Below are 16281 nucleotides of genomic sequence, written 5' to 3' on the forward strand. Positions count from 1 at the left end.
ACAGGAGCTGTGGGGTGGTGATCTGTGTGGTGGGAGCTGGGGGACAGTGCTCTGTACTGTGTCAGGAGCTGGGGGGGCGGTGCTGTGTGGTGGGAGCTGGGGGGGTGGGGCTGTGTGCAGTGGCGGGAGCTGTGGGGCGGTGATCTGTGGTGGTGGGAGCTGGGGGGGCGGTGCTCTGTGTGGTGGTGGGAGCTGGGGGACGGTGCTTTGTACTGTGTCAGGAGCTGGGGGGGCAGTGCTCTGGGGGGCGGCGGGAGCTGTGGGGCGGTGATCTGTGCGGTGGGAGCTGGGGGGGCGGTGCTCTGTGTGGTGGTGGGACCTGGGGGGCGGTGCTCTGTGTGGTGGGAGCTGGGGGGCGGTGCTCTGTGCGGCGACGGGAGCTGGGGGGCGGTGATCTGTGCGGTGGGAGCTGGGGGACGGTGCTTTGTACTGTGTCAGGAGCTGGGGGGGCGGTGCTCTGGGGGGCGGCGGGAGCTGTGGGGCGGTGCCGTGTGGTGGGAGCTGGGGGGGGCGGTGCTCTGTGCGGCGACAGGAGCTGTGGGGTGGTGATCTGTGCGGTGGGAGCTGGGGGACGGTGCTCTGTACTGTGTCAGGAGCTGGGGGGCGGTGCTCTGGGGGGCAGCGGGAGCTGGGGGGCGGTGCTCTGTGCGGCGACAGGAGCTGTGGGGCGGTGATCTGTGCGGTGGGAGCTGGGGGACGGTGCTCTGTGCGGCGACAGGAGCTGGGGGGCGGTGCTCTGGGGGGCGGCGGGAGCTGGGGGGCGGTGCCGTGTGGTGGGAGCTGGGGGGGCGGTGCTCTGTGTGGTGGTGGGACCTGGGGGGCGGTGCTCTGTGCGGTGGGAGCTGGGGGGGCAGTGCTCTGTGTGGTGGTGGGACCTGGGGGGCGGTGCTGTGTGGCGGGAGCTGGGGGGGTGGGGCTGTGTGGTGGGAGCTGGGAGGGTTGGGGCTGTGTGCAGTGGCGGGAGCTGGGGGGCGGTGCTCTGTGCGGTGGGAGCTGGGGGACGGTGCTCTGTACTGTGTCAGGAGCTGGGGGCGGTGCTCTGGGGGGCGGTGGGAGCTGGGGGGCGGTGCTCTGTGCGGCGGAAGCTGGGGGGATGGTGCTGTGTGCAGCACGAGGCTTGGGGGCTCTGGCTCTCAGGTGCTCGTCGGGCTGGCTCTTGCGCCCCTGCTTCGGGGCTGAGGCTCCCCCTCTCTGTGGTAGGGACAGAGCCTCCCCGCCTGCCCCTCCCCCATACCGCAGTGACCTTCCTTGGGCCCAGGGGGTTTTCACCAGCTGCTGGAGCCTGGGGTGTGGGTCCAGCTCAGTAACTGCCCCCTCCAGTCCCGCTGCATCAGCCGCCCTCGGGCGTGGTCTGTAAGTGCCGGCATTGGCCCAAGGGCCGTCTCCGGAGGCCGTCAAGCCGGCCAGGCTGCGGCACGTCAGCGGCTGTTGACGTTCTCACTTGCACTCCACCCTGTGCAGGGGCCGGTGCCAGGACTCGGGCGGCAGATGACACAGGGGAACTGCACTGCCGGGTTTGCCAGGCGTAGTGAGCTGTGCCCGGGCTTCCCAGCAGCAGGGCGGGGTGCGCTCGCTGGCTAATGCCTCCAGGGCTGCCGCGGCCTGTCCTGCCCAGCTCTGCCAAGCACTAAGCCTCTGTACAAACATTCACAGCTCTCGCGAGCAGGGGCTTAGCAGGGCTCACAGCGAAGCCAGGCGAGGAACATCCTTAGCCATGAAGCCGTCCCTGTGGGCATTGCATGGCCAGCCAGCACGGGGCTGCATCGCTGCTCGGAAGGGGCAGGGGCGGGCACAGGGAGGACACGCAGAGGGCAGGGGCTGGTACAGAGAAGGGGCAGGGGGCAGGGGTTGGCAAAGGGAGGACGCACAAAAAACAGGGGCTGGCACAAAAGGGGGCAGGGCTGGCACAGGGCAGGGGGCAGGGCTGGCACAAGGGAGCAGGGGTTGGCAAAGGGAGGATGCATTGTGACGAAGTGGGACTGTTCGTACTGGGGGCTGGGAATGCTGGGTGCAGTTCTTAAGTATCTAGCAAAGCAGAAGGCCAGTGCAACCGAATGCCTGACACTCTGTCTCCTAGCAACTGATGGCCTGGGCCTCTCCCCTGCAAAGGTGCAACTAAAGGTGTTGGAGACAAAGGGGTCAGGTGACCTCCTGGCCCGGGAAAGGGGCTGAGCAGAGAGGAGGGGCCGGAGGGGGTTGGGCAGACTGGAGCTGGCTGGGGGAGGAAGGGAAGCAGGGACAGGGCTCTGATCCCCAATGGGGGCTGTGGGGCTCCTGGGGCCCCAAGATGGACCTAACAGGGGGGATCCTGTTATCTGTGCCTGCAAGACCTGTGTTGGACTGTGCTCCTGTCGTCTAAATAAACCTTCTGCTTTACTGGCTGGCTGAGAGTCCTGGTGAATCGCAGGGAGCCCGGGGGTGCAGGGCCCTGACTCCCCCACACTCCGTGACAACTGGTGGTAGCGGTGGGATCTACTGCACCCCATGGACGGCGCTTCCTGCAGTAAGTGACTGGGGAGCAGTAAAACGAAGGGGCGATTGTAGGGGTGATTAACCCCTGGGAGTGTGTGCCCAGCGAGAAGGACTTTGCAGTAACAGGGTCCCCCGGGGGATCGCAGCGAGCGGTCCCAGGGGCGGAGGAGTCTGCAGCTCGACCCTGGCAGAGAGGTGGTGACCTCAAGGACCTCAAGGACCTCCCCCTGGAACCTGTGGGGAGCGGCGAACACCCCGGCCTGTGAACGGCCAGCAGGAAGATCTTTGCCAAGCAGCGCAAGTGCGACCTGGTGGAGCTGTGCAAGCGGAGGGGGCTGCGCAGTGGGAAGCTCACCAAGGACAAGCTGATTGCCCGGCTGGAGGACGAAGATCGCGTGAATGAACCGGTCCCTGTCTCTGAGGGAAGCAGCCTGGCAGAGGCAGCGCAGGCACCAGTGTCTGTCCCCGCTGGGAGTGGTCAGCCGGCCGCTGAGGGCTTCCCGAGACCTCCCACCCCTAGGCCTAGGGGGAGGGGGAGGAGGAGCCCAGCGACTACCGAGGGCACCGTGACCCCCCCGGCCAGCATGGGATCCTCCCGGCGACGCTCGGCATCTGTGGAGCACATGCGGCTGGAATGGGAGAGAGAGATAAAACTGAGAGAGCTGGAGGATCGTGAGAAACAGAGGGAACGTGAGGAGAAACAGAGGGAACGTGAGGAGAGACAAAGCCAGCAGGAGCGGGAGGAGAAGGAGAAGCAGCGTAAACACGAGATGGACCTGGCCCAGCTGAAAAGCAGGGAGGCCCCGGCTGCAGTGAGTGAGGGGGGACCCAAGCCTACAAAGAGCTTTGATAAGAGCTTCCTGGCCCGGCGTAAGGAGGGGGAGGACATAGACACCTTCCTGACGGCCTTTGAGAATGCCTGTGAGCTGCACCGGGTTGACCCTGCAGACAGGATCCCGTTTCTCATCCCCTTACTGGACTCCACCGCCGTGGAGGTGTACAGCCGAATGAAAGGGGCGGAGGCAGGGAACTACGAACGGTTCAAACAGGCCCTGCTCCGCGAGTTTGGGCTGACCCCGGAGATGTACCGGAAGAGGTTCCGGAGTCAACATAAGACCCGGGAGGTCACATACCTACAACTGGTCAACCGGGCGCAGGGGTACGCCCGCAAGTGGACAGCCGGGGCCCAAACTAGAGAGGACCTGCTTGACCTATTCGTACTGGAGCACCTGTATGCGCAGTGCCCATCCGACCTGCGGCTCTGGTTGATGGACCAGAAGCCGGAGAACCCGCAGCACGCAGGCCAGCTGGCCGACCAATATGTGGACAGTTGGGCAGGGGATGGCAGGGAGGAGTCTCGAAGGAGCAGGCCTGCCTCAACGCAGAGAGAAAGTCACCACGGGACGTCCCAGCGGGGCCCTATGGAGAACCCCCACCAAAGGGGAACATCCAGCGTCAGGTCCACCCGACCCCCGCGAGGGGACCCACGAGACATGGGCTGCTTTCACTGTGGCCAGCAAGGCCACATACGGGCCCAGTGCCCCAAGCTCAGAGACAGACCGAGCAGACCCAACCCGCAGAGGGTTGACTGGGTAAAGACCCAATCGGAGGAGGGGCAACATGCCCAAGAGAGGGGGGCTGGCAGCGTCCCACCTGGGAAGGAGGGAGGAGGGCCCCAGGTCAGCGCCTCTGGGGGGCTGGATGCTCCGGACACAAGGTTCTGCTACAGGGTGGCCACGGGGCTGCCCCTCCGGAAACAGTGCCTGGTTCCCCTGGAGGTGGATGGGAGGAAGGTCACGGGGTACTGGGACACAGGCGCAGAGGTGACGCTGGCCCGGCCCGGGGTGGTGGCCCCAGATCGGATGGTGCCTGATACCTACCTGACCCTGAGGGGTGTGAGCGGGACCTGTCATAAACAAATAGTTAAGGGTTAAGGTCTGTTTTACCTGTAAAGGGTTAACATGTAGTACCTGGTGACCACCTGACCAGAGGACCAATCAGAGATAAGATTTTTTCAAATCTCTGTGGAGGGAAGCCTTTGTCTGGGTGAGAACTGGTTTTGGATTTAACAGAAGACAGTCATGTCTCCAAGTTCTCCTGGAGTAGTTTCTACTAATTAATAGTGAGTATTAATTAGAAAGGCGAATTAGTCTTATGATTTGATTTCTATATTTGCAATTGTGTGTTTGCTAAAGGAAATGCTTTTATTCCTGTTTGCTGAATATTGCTTTTACTGAGAAAAGGGGGAGAGGGGATTCTCTCCAGAGATTGATAAGGTTATATCCCTATGAGTGTCCAGCTTGAATTCATAGAGATTCTGTATTTTTTCTTTTTATTCTTTAATAAATTCTTTTCTTTTCTTTGGACTTGGTTAATTCCTTCCCTTGGGGAAATTCAGGGGAAGGGGAGGGGGAAGTGGGCTGCTTCCCTGTGTGTGTGAGATTCAAGGAGTTGAATCAGGGGGGAGGGGGAAGGTTCCTCCTCTGTGAATTGATCTGTGTTCCCCAAGGAGGGAAACAGGGTGTCCCGGCCCACGGAATTGACCGGGTTGGTGGCAGCCGAAGGGGAGACCTACCCTAGGATTTTGGGGTGGGGGAAGACATGCGGGTCCTCACTTTGAAACCGCCCAGTTTCAAGTGAGGGTAGACCCTGACATGGTGGCAGTGGTGTTTCGGACCCAGAGAGAGAGGCAAGGCTTTTCTACCAGAGGCACTCTGAGGCAGTTTCAGGGTTACAAGTATTTTCAGTTTTTTGCAGGGCTTTCTGTTACAGTACTTGCGTCCATTGTGATACGAGGTACCACTCAGGATTCCTGAGGTGGGGACCCCATTCAAGGTGCCCGTGGCAAGGGTACACCTGAAGTGGGGAGCCAAGGAGGGCCCCAAGGACGTGGGGGTACACCCACATTTGCCCACGGAGGTGTTAATGGGGGGGGACCTTGAGGACTGGCCAAGTAACACCAGGGGTACCATGGTCGTGACCCGTAGTCAGACCGCAGGGCACGGCGCTCGGACACCGGGGAAGGTACTCTGCCCGAGGCGCAAGACCCTAACCTGGTGGGGAGGGAACGCCCAGGGACAGGGCTCAGAGAGGCTGCGGCCACAGACCCAGCCGGTGAGAGAGAGCAGATCCCCGTCCCTGCCCCAGCTGCTGAGTTCCAGGCCGAGGTGCAGAAAGACCCCTCCTTGCGGAAGATAAGGGACCTGGCCGACCTCGGTGGGGGACAGACCCTGGGGGGAGGTGGCCGGAAAAGGTTCCTGTAGGAGAAGAGGTTCCTGTACCGAGAATGGGCTCCCCCAGGGAAAGTGGAGTCAGGGGGGATCAGGAGGCAGCTGGTGGTACCCCGGAAGTATCGCCGCCGGCTGCTGTGCCAGGCCTATGACATCCCCCTTGCAGGGCACCAGGGAGCCTGGCGTACCCAGCAGAGGCTGCTACGGAGCTTTTACTGGCCTGGGGTCTTTGCCCATGTCCGGCAGCACTGCCGCGCCTGTGCCCCCTGCCAGAGGGGGAGGAAGGCCCGGGACAGGGGGAAAATGGCTGTAGGACCCTGGCCCAGCACAGAGGAGCCTTTCCAGAGGGGGGCCAGGATCAGAAGGGGGGCTCTGAACCAAGGGAGCCCAAATCACAGCCCCCCAGACTGGAACGCAGGGAGAAGCCCCCAGCCCAGCTTGAACCCCAGGGGTACTGGGGTGGGGAAAGGGCACGAGCTGCATAAGCCTTCCCAGCTGCAAACTGTGAGTGCCCTTGAGTCCCCCCGACCTACAGGGGGGCAGGAAACTGGAATGACCTGGGGTGACTCTTCCCCCAGAACGGGGGGGACCCTGGGGCCTCTGTGGGAATGTAGGTGGGTTCGAACTTCCCCAGGTCACTGGCTGGAGTGACCCCGCTCAGTTCGGTCTCGAAGGGGGGAGAGGTGTGACGAAGTGGGACTGTTCGCACTGGGGGCTGGGAATGCTGGGTGCCGGCCTCTAAGTATCTAGCAAAGCAACTGGCCAGTGCAACCGAATGCCTGACACTGTCTCCTAGCAACGGATGGCCGGGCCCCTCCCCTGCAAAGGTGCAACTAAAGGAGACATGCACAGAGGGCAGGGGCTGGCACAGGGCAGGGGGCTGGCACAGAAGGGGGCAGGGCTGGCACAGGGCAGGGGTTGGCAAAGGGAGGATGCACAGAGGGCTGGGAGGAGATTAACAGCACGTGCTACAGTCTGGGCCTGGCGCTGGGGTGATCAGGGAGCGGCAGCATTCGCAGCTGGCACCGCATGATTTAGGTCAGTGGCGAGGGCGGCTCTCCGGGGGACCTGACCAAGCTGGGTGAGCGGGCGGCTCCCTGGCCGCTGGCACGGGGGTGGCAGGATGCCCTGACAGCCCACCCCACGCTGGGCCTGGGGAGCCGAGGGGCCAGCCCCCGCTCAGTGCGCAGCCGGGTGGGGTGGGGGAGCGTCCTGTACATGGGTGGGATGCTGCACCCGTGGGGGGCACCACGGCTCAGGGGGTGCAGAACTGGGCAACGGGATGGTTGGGGCTGACAAGGCCCCTGACTGGGAGAGCCAACACCTGGGGCTGTGCAGCTGAGACAGGGGCCGGGATGGAGAGACACACAATAGTGACTGGGCCCGTCTCACGCCCGGGCCCCTGCCTGAGGCTGGGCTGGATTCGCTCGTCACTGCCCAGCAAGGAGTGGGGCAAGGCGGGCTGCAGTCTGGGCTCTGTGCAGCTGGTGCAGCCCCTGGGCAATGACACGTGTAAGTACCTGCCTGCGATTGTGATGATCCCAAAGCACCGTTTGCATGGGCGGGATGTTACTCCTCAGGCACCGCCCGCGTGGCTGGCTCCTGCTCACTACCCCTCGCTGCCTGGGGGGCAATGGGGCCGTGCCCTAGAGAACCGGCCGCTGCCGTGCAGGGGTGGGGGGTGGCTGTGTATGGAGGGCTGGGCTCCGGGTCTCTCGGGGCCCTGCTGCTGCAGTCGCCGGTCAGTCTGACGGCAGGGATGGCCGTGCACCCGCATGAGTGGCAGGCCCAGCCGCTGGCTCCATCCCTGCCTGAGCCCCTGGGGGAAAGGCAGGTGCAGAGCCCAGGGGGAAGCTGGGGCCCTGGCCGAGAGCCGGGCTGCGCGGGACCCCTGGCCCCGGCGAGCGGAGCTGCGGGAAGGCAGCCGCCGTTGGCTTGCAGTCCCAGCTCCTGGGCACTGAGCAGGCAGCCTGGTGCCTGCCCGGCACAACCGAGGGGCCTGATCCTGCCTCCTCCCTCCCTGCCGCACCCGGCTCCACCAGACCCACAGAAGCCCCAGCGTCAAGCTGCTCTCGTAGCAGCCCCCTGCCCCCAGGAGCCTCATCCCCTGGCACCCCCCAGGCCCGTCTGCCCCACTGCAGCTGGGCGCAGGGCATGCTGCCCATCGGGTGAAGTTAGCGGCCACATGCAAATTGGGTAATTCAATCAGCTGCGTGAGGTTCACCGGGAGCAGAACTTTTGGTTACCCCTGAAGGCTCTTTGGAGCCCTGGTGCCGGGGTGGGTGTGGCTGCAGGCCTCCGGGGCCAGGCTGCCCACAGACCCATTGAGTCCTGGGCCCCTTGTCATTGCTCTGTGGTGCCATGCGGGTGGGAGGCACAGCAGGGCTGGTGCACGGCCCAGGACGCTGGGGTTCCAGGCCGTGCCGGTGGCCGCCTAGCTCAGGTTCCTGTCCTGGGCGGGGAGCTGTCGGCTCTGGTGCGAGAGCCGTGCAGCCACAGGGCCCGAGGCGCAGGTGCCGGCTGGGCTGAGAAGCAGCAACGCCTCTTTCACAGGAATCGCAGCGATGTTTGCCTTGGCAACCGGATGAATAAGAGCCGCCGAGCACGTCTGCACCAGCCACCCGCCCGGGGCTTGGCAGTCCCTGCCCCAGTGCCGGCCCCGAGGGCAGTAGCATGTGTGGGCACGGCGCACTGGCCAGCCACAGGCACTGCTGCTCATGCAGCTCTCGCCGAGCTCCAGGCTGCAGGGCCCAGCGCTGTGCCAGCCCCAGGGAGTGCGGTGCCATCGCCGAGGGCTTCCTCCCGCCGTCATGCCCTGCTGGCGGGGCACCAGCACGAAGCGCAGGCCGGTTCTGCTTGGAGCCCTGGGCTAAGCGCAGCCTCTGCCCCCCAGCTTCCCCACAGGGGCCCGCCCGGGGCAGAGCTGGCCTGAGCCCTGAGGCCCCTAACGGCTCCCGTGACCCGGCCTCTGCAGCAGGCCTGGCTCCCACGTCTCTGCGGGCCCCAGGCGGAGCGCGAGCGGGAGCAGCTGGACACACAAACGCGCCGGGCGGCGCCGTGGGGCCAATAGAAAAACCTGCTTTATTGTCCCTGGCTGGGGCGTGGTTACATTCAGCGCTGGTGCTGGCAGGGCAGCGGGCGACGGAGAACAGGCTCGAGGCAGTGGGGGGCCCTGCTGCCAGGGGTCAGTGCTGCAGGCAGGGGCGGGGGCATGGGCTCCGGGCTGGACCCGCTGTGGGTGCAGCAGGGGGATTGGAGGGTGGCTGGTCGCCCTAGCTCAGTGGGGGGTGGGGGGGAACCCAAGGGGGCCAGAGAGGGGTTAGCACCAGATATGGGCCCTGCAGCTGGGCTGGGACTCCAGGCTCTGCCTGCAGCAGGCTCGGGGTTAGCGTCTGACCGGAGCGCAGGCTGCAGGGCTGGGGCTCTGATGCCCCCCCGCCCCCGGGACCTATTACTGGCTACCCCACACCAGGCGGGGAGGGGGTCAGGCAGCAGCTTCACTGACGGTGGGAACGCAGAGCCCAGCCTCCCAGCAGGGGAGTGGGGCAGGGTGCTGGCTGGGGGGATTCCCAGCAGGGAGTGTGGGGGGCGGGGGCAGGAATGCTGGCTGGGGGGGCAGGGCAGGAGCACGGTCTGGAGGGTTCCCAGCAGGGGGCGCTGGGGGGAACAGGGCAGGAGTGTGGGCTGGGGGGAATCCCAGCAGGGGGCACTGGCTTGGGGGGCAGGGCAGGGCACTGGCTGGGGGGCACTGGGGAGGGCAGGGCAGGGCACTGGCTGGGGGGCTCCCAGCAGGGGGCGCTGGGGGGGCAGGGCACTGGCTGGGGGGCTCCCAGCAGGGGGCGCTGTGGGGGCAGGGCGCTGGCTGGGGGATTCCCAGCAGGGGGTGCTGTGGGGGCGGAGCAGGGCGCTGGCTGGGGGGTCAGGGCAGGGCACTGGCTGGGGGGCGCTGGGGAGGGCAGTGCAGGGCGCTGGCTGGGGGGCTCCCAGCAGGGGGCGCTGGGGGGGCAGGGAGCTGGCTGCAGGGGGCAGGGCAGGGCAGGGCGCTGGCTGGGGGGGCAGTGCCAGGTTTAACGGTGCAGCACCGGAGCAGACGACGCCCATGGTGACGGGGCTGGTCCTTGCACCCGCTGTTGCAGCCCCAGGGCAGCTGAGGGCAGAGTCTTCGGGGCCGGGTGGGATCCCAGGGTCTGTCTCCAGGTGCAGGGGCTGTTGTCACCCTGAGCCGTCTCCCCACTGCGCCGGGGGAGTTAGCGAGTGCCGGAGGGGGCGCAGTCTGGTGTGTTTCATGGCAGGGTTTGCATATGTCCTGGGCCAGGCCCAGCGGCACGACAGATGGACACAGCAGAGCCCTGTCCGCGGGTCCCTCTGGCTCCCTGCCCTGTGAGCCGGGGACGGGCAGAGCCCTCAGCAGAGCACGCACACACCTCGAGCTACACACACCCCATGAGGTACATGTACACACACACACACCTCACACACACTCTGAGGTACACCCCCCCAGGTGCACACCCACACACCCCTCCCCCCCGACGTACACACACAGGTACACCCCTCCCCCATGAATTACACAAGCAGGTACACACACAGCCTGTGAGGTACACACACACACACACACCCCGAGGTACACACGCAGGTACACGTGCACACACCCCAAAGTACACACCCACACCCTGAGGGGTGCGCGCGCACACACACACACACACACACCCAGCTCTCTGCTGAAGGGTCAGGCCAGGATCCTCCATCCTCTCCAGCCTTGGAGCCACATCCCTGGCGTGGCAGTGGCGCTGCTGGCGCAGCCATTGGGAAGGGCAGAAAATCCTGCGTGGGGCTCGGGCTGTGCCGGGGAAGGCGCCTGCTGTCCCTGGTGCAGGGGGGCCGCTCTCAGGTGGGGGGGCCTTCGGGGGGCTCTGGAAGCAAAGCAGAGAGAGGGTCTGGTCCAAGAGGAGCTTTGGCAGCGGGGCAGGCCCAAGGGGCGGGGCTGGGAGGCCTCCCGGTGCCCCAGCCCAGGCTGCTGGAGTCTGCGTGTGGGCTCTCACCTGGGGGCGCAGGCTCTGTGCTGGCCTGGGGGGCGGAGAAGCTCAGCTCAGCCCCGTCAGCCAGGAGGGAGCTGCGGGGGCACCGGTCTCCGGAGCGCGTCCGGCGCAGGACAGCCTGGGGCAGAGGAGAGGCGGTTACCCGAGGACACGGCTGGGGAAGGAGCTGAGGGCAGGGTTGGGGAATCCAGCCCGGGTGTGATCCTGGGTCCCGGGGCCCCTGTCCTCCCGCCTGGGGAAGGAGTCCCTGCCCTGCCCGGCCCAGCCTTGCAGCAGGCACACACTGCCATGGGTCCCCCTCCCGTCGCTCCCCGGGCTCCCCAGGCCCGGTGGCTCTTACCTTCCTGGCCAGGGGGCTGCTGGGGGCTGAGGCACTGCTGTAGAGGCTGAGGCTGGAGTTGGAGCGGCTGGGGGACAGCACTTTGGAGGGGGGGGCTGACTGGCTGCCGGCACAGGCAGTCACGGCCCCTAAGGCGTCTGGGGACAGGTATTTCTCATTGATCTTCAGGTTGGTCCGTCCCTTCACTGCTCAGGGGAGACAGATCCGGTGAGCGAGAGGCTGTGGGCGCAGACAGCGGCTGCCCGCCGGCAGGGCCATGCTGGGCACCAGGCATGGGCTGCGGGGGGCCAGGGAGGGAGTCACCAGGGCTAACAGCTGGCCCTGGGCCCTGGCTGGGTTTGCCAGTGGGGCAGCCACAGCTGGGCTGAACTGCTGCTGCCCAGTGGATTATTCCCAGGGGACCAGCTGGGTTAGGTCTTGGCGGCAGATTCTACGAGACGTGAATTTTAGCAAGGTCGAGTGGGTAGAGCGGGCCAGGGGGGAGGACTTCTGTCCCCAGCTCTGGGAAGTGAGTGGGTTAGAGCGAGGGCTGGGGGTATCAGCAGGTAAGTATGCCCAGAGGTCTGGGATGGGATGTTAGATGGGATGGGATCTGAGTTACTACAGAGAATTCTTTCCTGGATGTCTGGCTGGTGAGTCTTGCCCACATGCTCAGGGTTCAGCTGATCGTCATATTTGGGGTCGGGAAGGAATTTTCCTCCAGGGCAGATTGGCAGAGGCCCTGGGGTGGGGGGTTCGCCTTCCTCTGCAGCGTGGGGCACGGGTCACTTGCTGGAGAATTCTCTGCACCTTGAGGTCTTCAAACCACAATTTGAGGACTTCAGTAACTCAGACATAGGTTAGGGGGTTGTTACAGGAGTGGGTGGGTGAGATTCTGTGGCCTGCATCTTGAAGGAGGTCAGACTAGATGATCATAATGGTCCCTTCTGACCTTAAAGTCTATAAGTCTATGACTCCTGGGTTCTCTCCCCAGCTCTGGGAGATGTGGGGGTTGCAGCTGGGGGCTAGGACTCCTGGGTTCTCTCCCCGGCTCTGGGAGGTTTGTTGGTTACAGTTGGGGGCTAGGACTCCTGGGTTCTCTCCCCGGCTCTGGAAGATGTGGGAGTTGCAGCTGGGGGCTAGGACTCCTGGGTTCTCTCCCCAGCTCTGGGAGATGTGGGGGTTGCAGCTGGGGGCTAGGACTCCTGGGTTCTCTCCCCAGCTCTGGGAGATGTGGGGGTTGCAGCTGGGGGCTAGGACTCCTGGGTTCTCTCCCCGGCTCTGGGAGGTTTGTTGGTTACAGCTGGGGGCCAGGACTCCTGGGTTTGGTTCATAGTTTGGCCACAGACGTGCCAAGCAGTCGGCTCTTGTTCTGAGGGCTTTGAGCACAAAACGAGCCTGCCCCAAGCCCGGCGTTTCTTGCTGCTGCGGCAGCCTGTGGCTCCGGGCCAGCGGGAGGGAATATCTGTCTGCCCGGCAGGCACTGGGACGCTCCCAGCTTTGGGACACTCGACTTCCAAGGCCGCAGCCTTCCCATCCCTCGGCCTGCGGCACCCCCTGCTGGCTGCACAGGCACAGCACAGACACCGAGCCCCCCACTCGCCCTAGCTCCATGCTACCCTGCTCCGGCCATTCTGGGGGCAGGTCGGGCCCCGCTACCCCCTGCCCTGCCCAGCCAGTCAGTGAAGCCCCCACCCAGGAGCCCAACAAGGTAGGGGGTGAAACCCTGCTAGTCTCAGCCAGTTCCCCCTCCCCTGCTGCTTCCTGCGGGCTCCAGCCCAGCCACAGCCTGGGGCCCCTGAGAGCAGTACTGGCTGGGCTGGGCCAGGGCTCCCCAGAGGGCACAGGGCAGGCGGGAGGGCCCTGCCCCATAGCCTGGGTCCCCTCCTCTCACTACTGGGCAGGGTGACCTGTGGGTTAGCAGTGGGGCCAGGGACTGCGTAAGGGAGCCGGGGGGCTGGCGAGGGGCCCTGGGGGGCCATGACAGCTGAGCAAGCCAGGCTGTGCAGGGCCCCTCCCAGGCACTGCTGTGAGTGGGATGCGGGGGGCCCACGGCAGGGGGCCCCCATCATGCACCGAGCCCTGTGCACAGGCCCTGAGTGGAGTGAGAAATGCAGGCACTAGGCTGCAGGACTCCAGCGAGGAGCAGCCGCCCTGCTCCCTGAGCCAGCCCTAGACCCACAGGAAAACCAAGCCCCTGGGGAGGGGACAGCCTGAGCCGTTTCCAGGTCGCCAGCTGGCCGGCGACCTCACCCCCAGGCACAGGGTGAAGGGGGAATTCCCCTAGCTGAGCCTCCAGGCCCCCCAAGATCTCTGGCTCTGCCCCATGTGCTGCAGGGAGCCCAGGCCCCGCCCGCTCCGCTTACCTCTGCAGGGGTCGTTCTTCACCAGGAACTCGTCGAGCGCGATCCAGCCTCCCCCCACTCTCACCATCAAGGTGCTACGCAGGATCCGCACCATGCGCAGCTGCTGCGACTCCCCGAACTGCAGGCAAAGCACGGGCAGCGTGAGTCACCGGGGCTCTGCAGCGAGGACGCGGCCCGAGACAGGGCTTGTGAGCCCCTTCCCAGCCTGCAGCCAGGGCCTGTCCGAGGGGAGCAGTGGGGTGACCAGACAGCAGGGTGACAAGTTGGGTCGGGGCTGGGGTAATAGGCACCGATAGGAGACAAAGCCCCGATTAGTAGCAGGACCTACAGTGCCTTGTGCTCGAGCGGCAGCCAGCCAGGCACGGTGTGGGGCCGTAGCCGGGGCAGGCGGCTGCAGGGGCTGTCTGGGGCACGTCCAGGGTGAGCCAGCACCTACACGAGTCGGGCCGCCTGTGAGGAGCCAAATTATCACGGTCCCTCTTCAACCCCCAGCCCCAGACTCCTGGCCTCCTAGCCACGGCTCCCGCCTGCCCCCAATCGTCCCGTCGCCGCCTCCGACCCCCAGCCCCGGGCTCCCGGCCTCCTAGCCACGGCTCCCGCCAGCCCCCAATCGTCCCGTCGCTGCCTCCGACCCCCAGCCCCGGGCTCCCGGCTCTCCTAGCCACGGCTCCCGCCCGCCCCCAATCGTCCCGTCGCCGCCTCCGACCCCCAGCCCCGGGCTCCCGGCCTCCTAGCCACGGCTCCCGCCCGCCCCCAATCGTCCCGTCGCCGCCTCCGACCCCCAGCCCCGGGCTCCCGGCCTCCTAGCCACGGCTCCCGCCCGCCCCCAATCGTCCCGTCGCCGCCTCCGACCCCCAGCCCCGGGCTCCCGGCCTCCTAGCCACGGCTCCCGCCCGCCCCCAATCGTCCCGTCGCCGCCTCCGACCCCCAGCCCCGGGCTCCCGGCCTCCTAGCCACGGCTCCCGCCCGCCCCCAATCGTCCCGTCGCCGCCTCCGACCCCCAGCCCGGGCTCCCGGCCTCCTAGCCACGGCTCCCGCCCGCCCCCAATCGTCCCGTCGCCGCCTCCCCCCAGCCCCGGGCTCCCGGCCTCCTAGCCACGGCTCCCGCCCGCCCCCAATCGTCCCGTCGCCGCCTCCGACCCCCAGCCCCGGGCTCCCGGCCTCCTAGCCACGGCTCCCACCCGCGCCCAATCGTCCCGTCGCCGCCTCCAACCCCCAGCCCCGGGCTCCCGGCCTCCTAGCCACGGCTCCCACCCGCCCCCAATCGTCCCGTCGCCGCCTCCAACCCCCAGCCCCGGGCTCCCAGCCTCCTAGCCACGGCTCCCACCCGCCCCCCATCGTCCCGTCGCCGCCTCCAACCCCCAGCCCCGGGCTCCCCGCCTCCTAGCCACGGCTCCCGCCCGCCCCCAATCGTCCCGACGCCGCCTCCGACCCCCAGCCACGGGCTCCCGGCCTCCTAGCCACGGCTCCCACCCGCCCCCAATCGTCCCGTCGCCGCCTCCGACCCCCAGCCCCAGGCTCCCGGCCTCCTAGCCACGGCTCCCGCCCGCCCCCAATCGTCCCGTTGCCGCCTCCGACCCCCAGCCCGGGCTCCCGGCCTCCTAGCCACGGCTCCCGCCAGCCCCCAATCGGCCTGTTGCCTGCCTCCAACCCTGCTCGAGTCCTCTCCATACTGACCAGTGTGGGGGAGCCGTGGCCCCTCTGTACTGACGCGGGGAGGTGGGGAGGAGCCGCAGCATCTCCGTACTGACCTGGGGGAGCTGCAGCCTCTCCGTACTGACTGGGCACCTCACCGGGCGGCTGTCTGGGGCCCAAAGGGCTGGGAGGACTCAGCCCCAAGTCTCAGCTCTGGCCAAGGAGCTGAACATCTCCCAGCTCCCCGGCATAGAGGGGTCACGGCTGAGGGAGACTCAGGATAAGTGCAGTGTCCGCGCTTGTGGACCCAGGCAGCCGAGCGGGCAGGGACACGCCAGGCTCTGGCAGTTCCAGCTCGCCGAGGGCAGGCGGGAGGCAGCACAGGCCCGGGGATGGCACTTACCCGGTACCGATTGGCACTGATCTGCTCCACCTGGAAGCGCTTGGCGCAGTTGCACTGGGCCACCTGCCGGTTTACCTGGAACACAGCACAAGGACCTGAGCAGTGTGAGGCCTGTGACCGCCCAGCGCGGCCTCCAGAGACTGGGACTCCATGCGCTGGCTGACAGCCTGGAGAGACCCAGCCCCCAGCTCGCAGCATCTGCCCTTCCTCCCGCCATCATCTTCCCCACCTGCTGTGAGCCCTGGGCCCTGCAAGCTGCCCAGCCCTGGCGTGAAGGGGCAGGAACAGCTCCAGCGTCACTGGCAGGTGGGGCATGACCCCAGAGTCCCAATTCAACTCATCAGCTACATGGAGCAGGACGGCTGTGTGGAGAGTGGGACTGTTCTTAATGTTTCCTCTAAATACTGTGAGTGCCTCAGTTTCCCCTATGCATTTCTTAAGTCTCCATTGTGCATAAATGGCCAACACTCTGACTCCTAGCAACAAATGGCCGGGGCCCTTCCACCCTGCAAGGGAATAGCTAAAGTTGAACAAAGAGATCAGGTGACCTCCTGGCCCGGGAAAGAGAGAAAGGCCAGAGAGGAAGGGCTGGAGGGGGTTTCAGTTTGGGGCTGGCTGGGGATGGGGAGTGAGGGCAGACGTGGGGGTCTGTCTCACTGACCCCCAGAATGGACCCGGCCGAGGGGTCCTGTTCTCTATACCTACAAGCTCTGTTTTAGCCCGTGTTCCTGTCATCTAATAAATCTCTGTGTTACTGGCTGGCTGAGAGTCATGTCTGACTGCGAAGTGGGGGGGCAGGACCCTGTGGCCCCCCCAGGAC

General features: G+C 66.0%; 1 protein-coding gene across 3 annotated transcripts in view; it reads right to left on the reverse strand.

Annotated features, from left to right (window-relative positions):
- Nucleotides 1-9647: 9647 nt before the first annotated feature.
- The window catches only part of LOC123364828 (microtubule-actin cross-linking factor 1-like), a 90882-nt gene continuing 84248 nt past the window's right edge, over nucleotides 9648-16281 (reverse strand). For 2 of the 3 annotated variants that reach the window (XM_045007275.1, XM_045007273.1), the window contains exons 29-33: nucleotides 15462-15536; nucleotides 13424-13541; nucleotides 11079-11263; nucleotides 10742-10856; nucleotides 9648-10612 (exon numbers count right to left, since the gene is read on the reverse strand). In XM_045007275.1, the coding sequence (XP_044863210.1) occupies nucleotides 10587-10612; nucleotides 10742-10856; nucleotides 11079-11263; nucleotides 13424-13541; nucleotides 15462-15536 (519 nt within the window). In that variant the 3' untranslated portion in view covers nucleotides 9648-10586. The remainder of the gene's footprint in view (nucleotides 10613-10741; nucleotides 10857-11078; nucleotides 11264-13423; nucleotides 13542-15461; nucleotides 15537-16281) is intronic. The other variant, XR_006577293.1, reaches the window with a different exon arrangement.

This window comes from Mauremys mutica, chromosome 2 (genome assembly GCF_020497125.1).
Source record: "Mauremys mutica isolate MM-2020 ecotype Southern chromosome 2, ASM2049712v1, whole genome shotgun sequence".
Classification (NCBI taxonomy): domain Eukaryota; kingdom Metazoa; phylum Chordata; order Testudines; family Geoemydidae; genus Mauremys; species Mauremys mutica.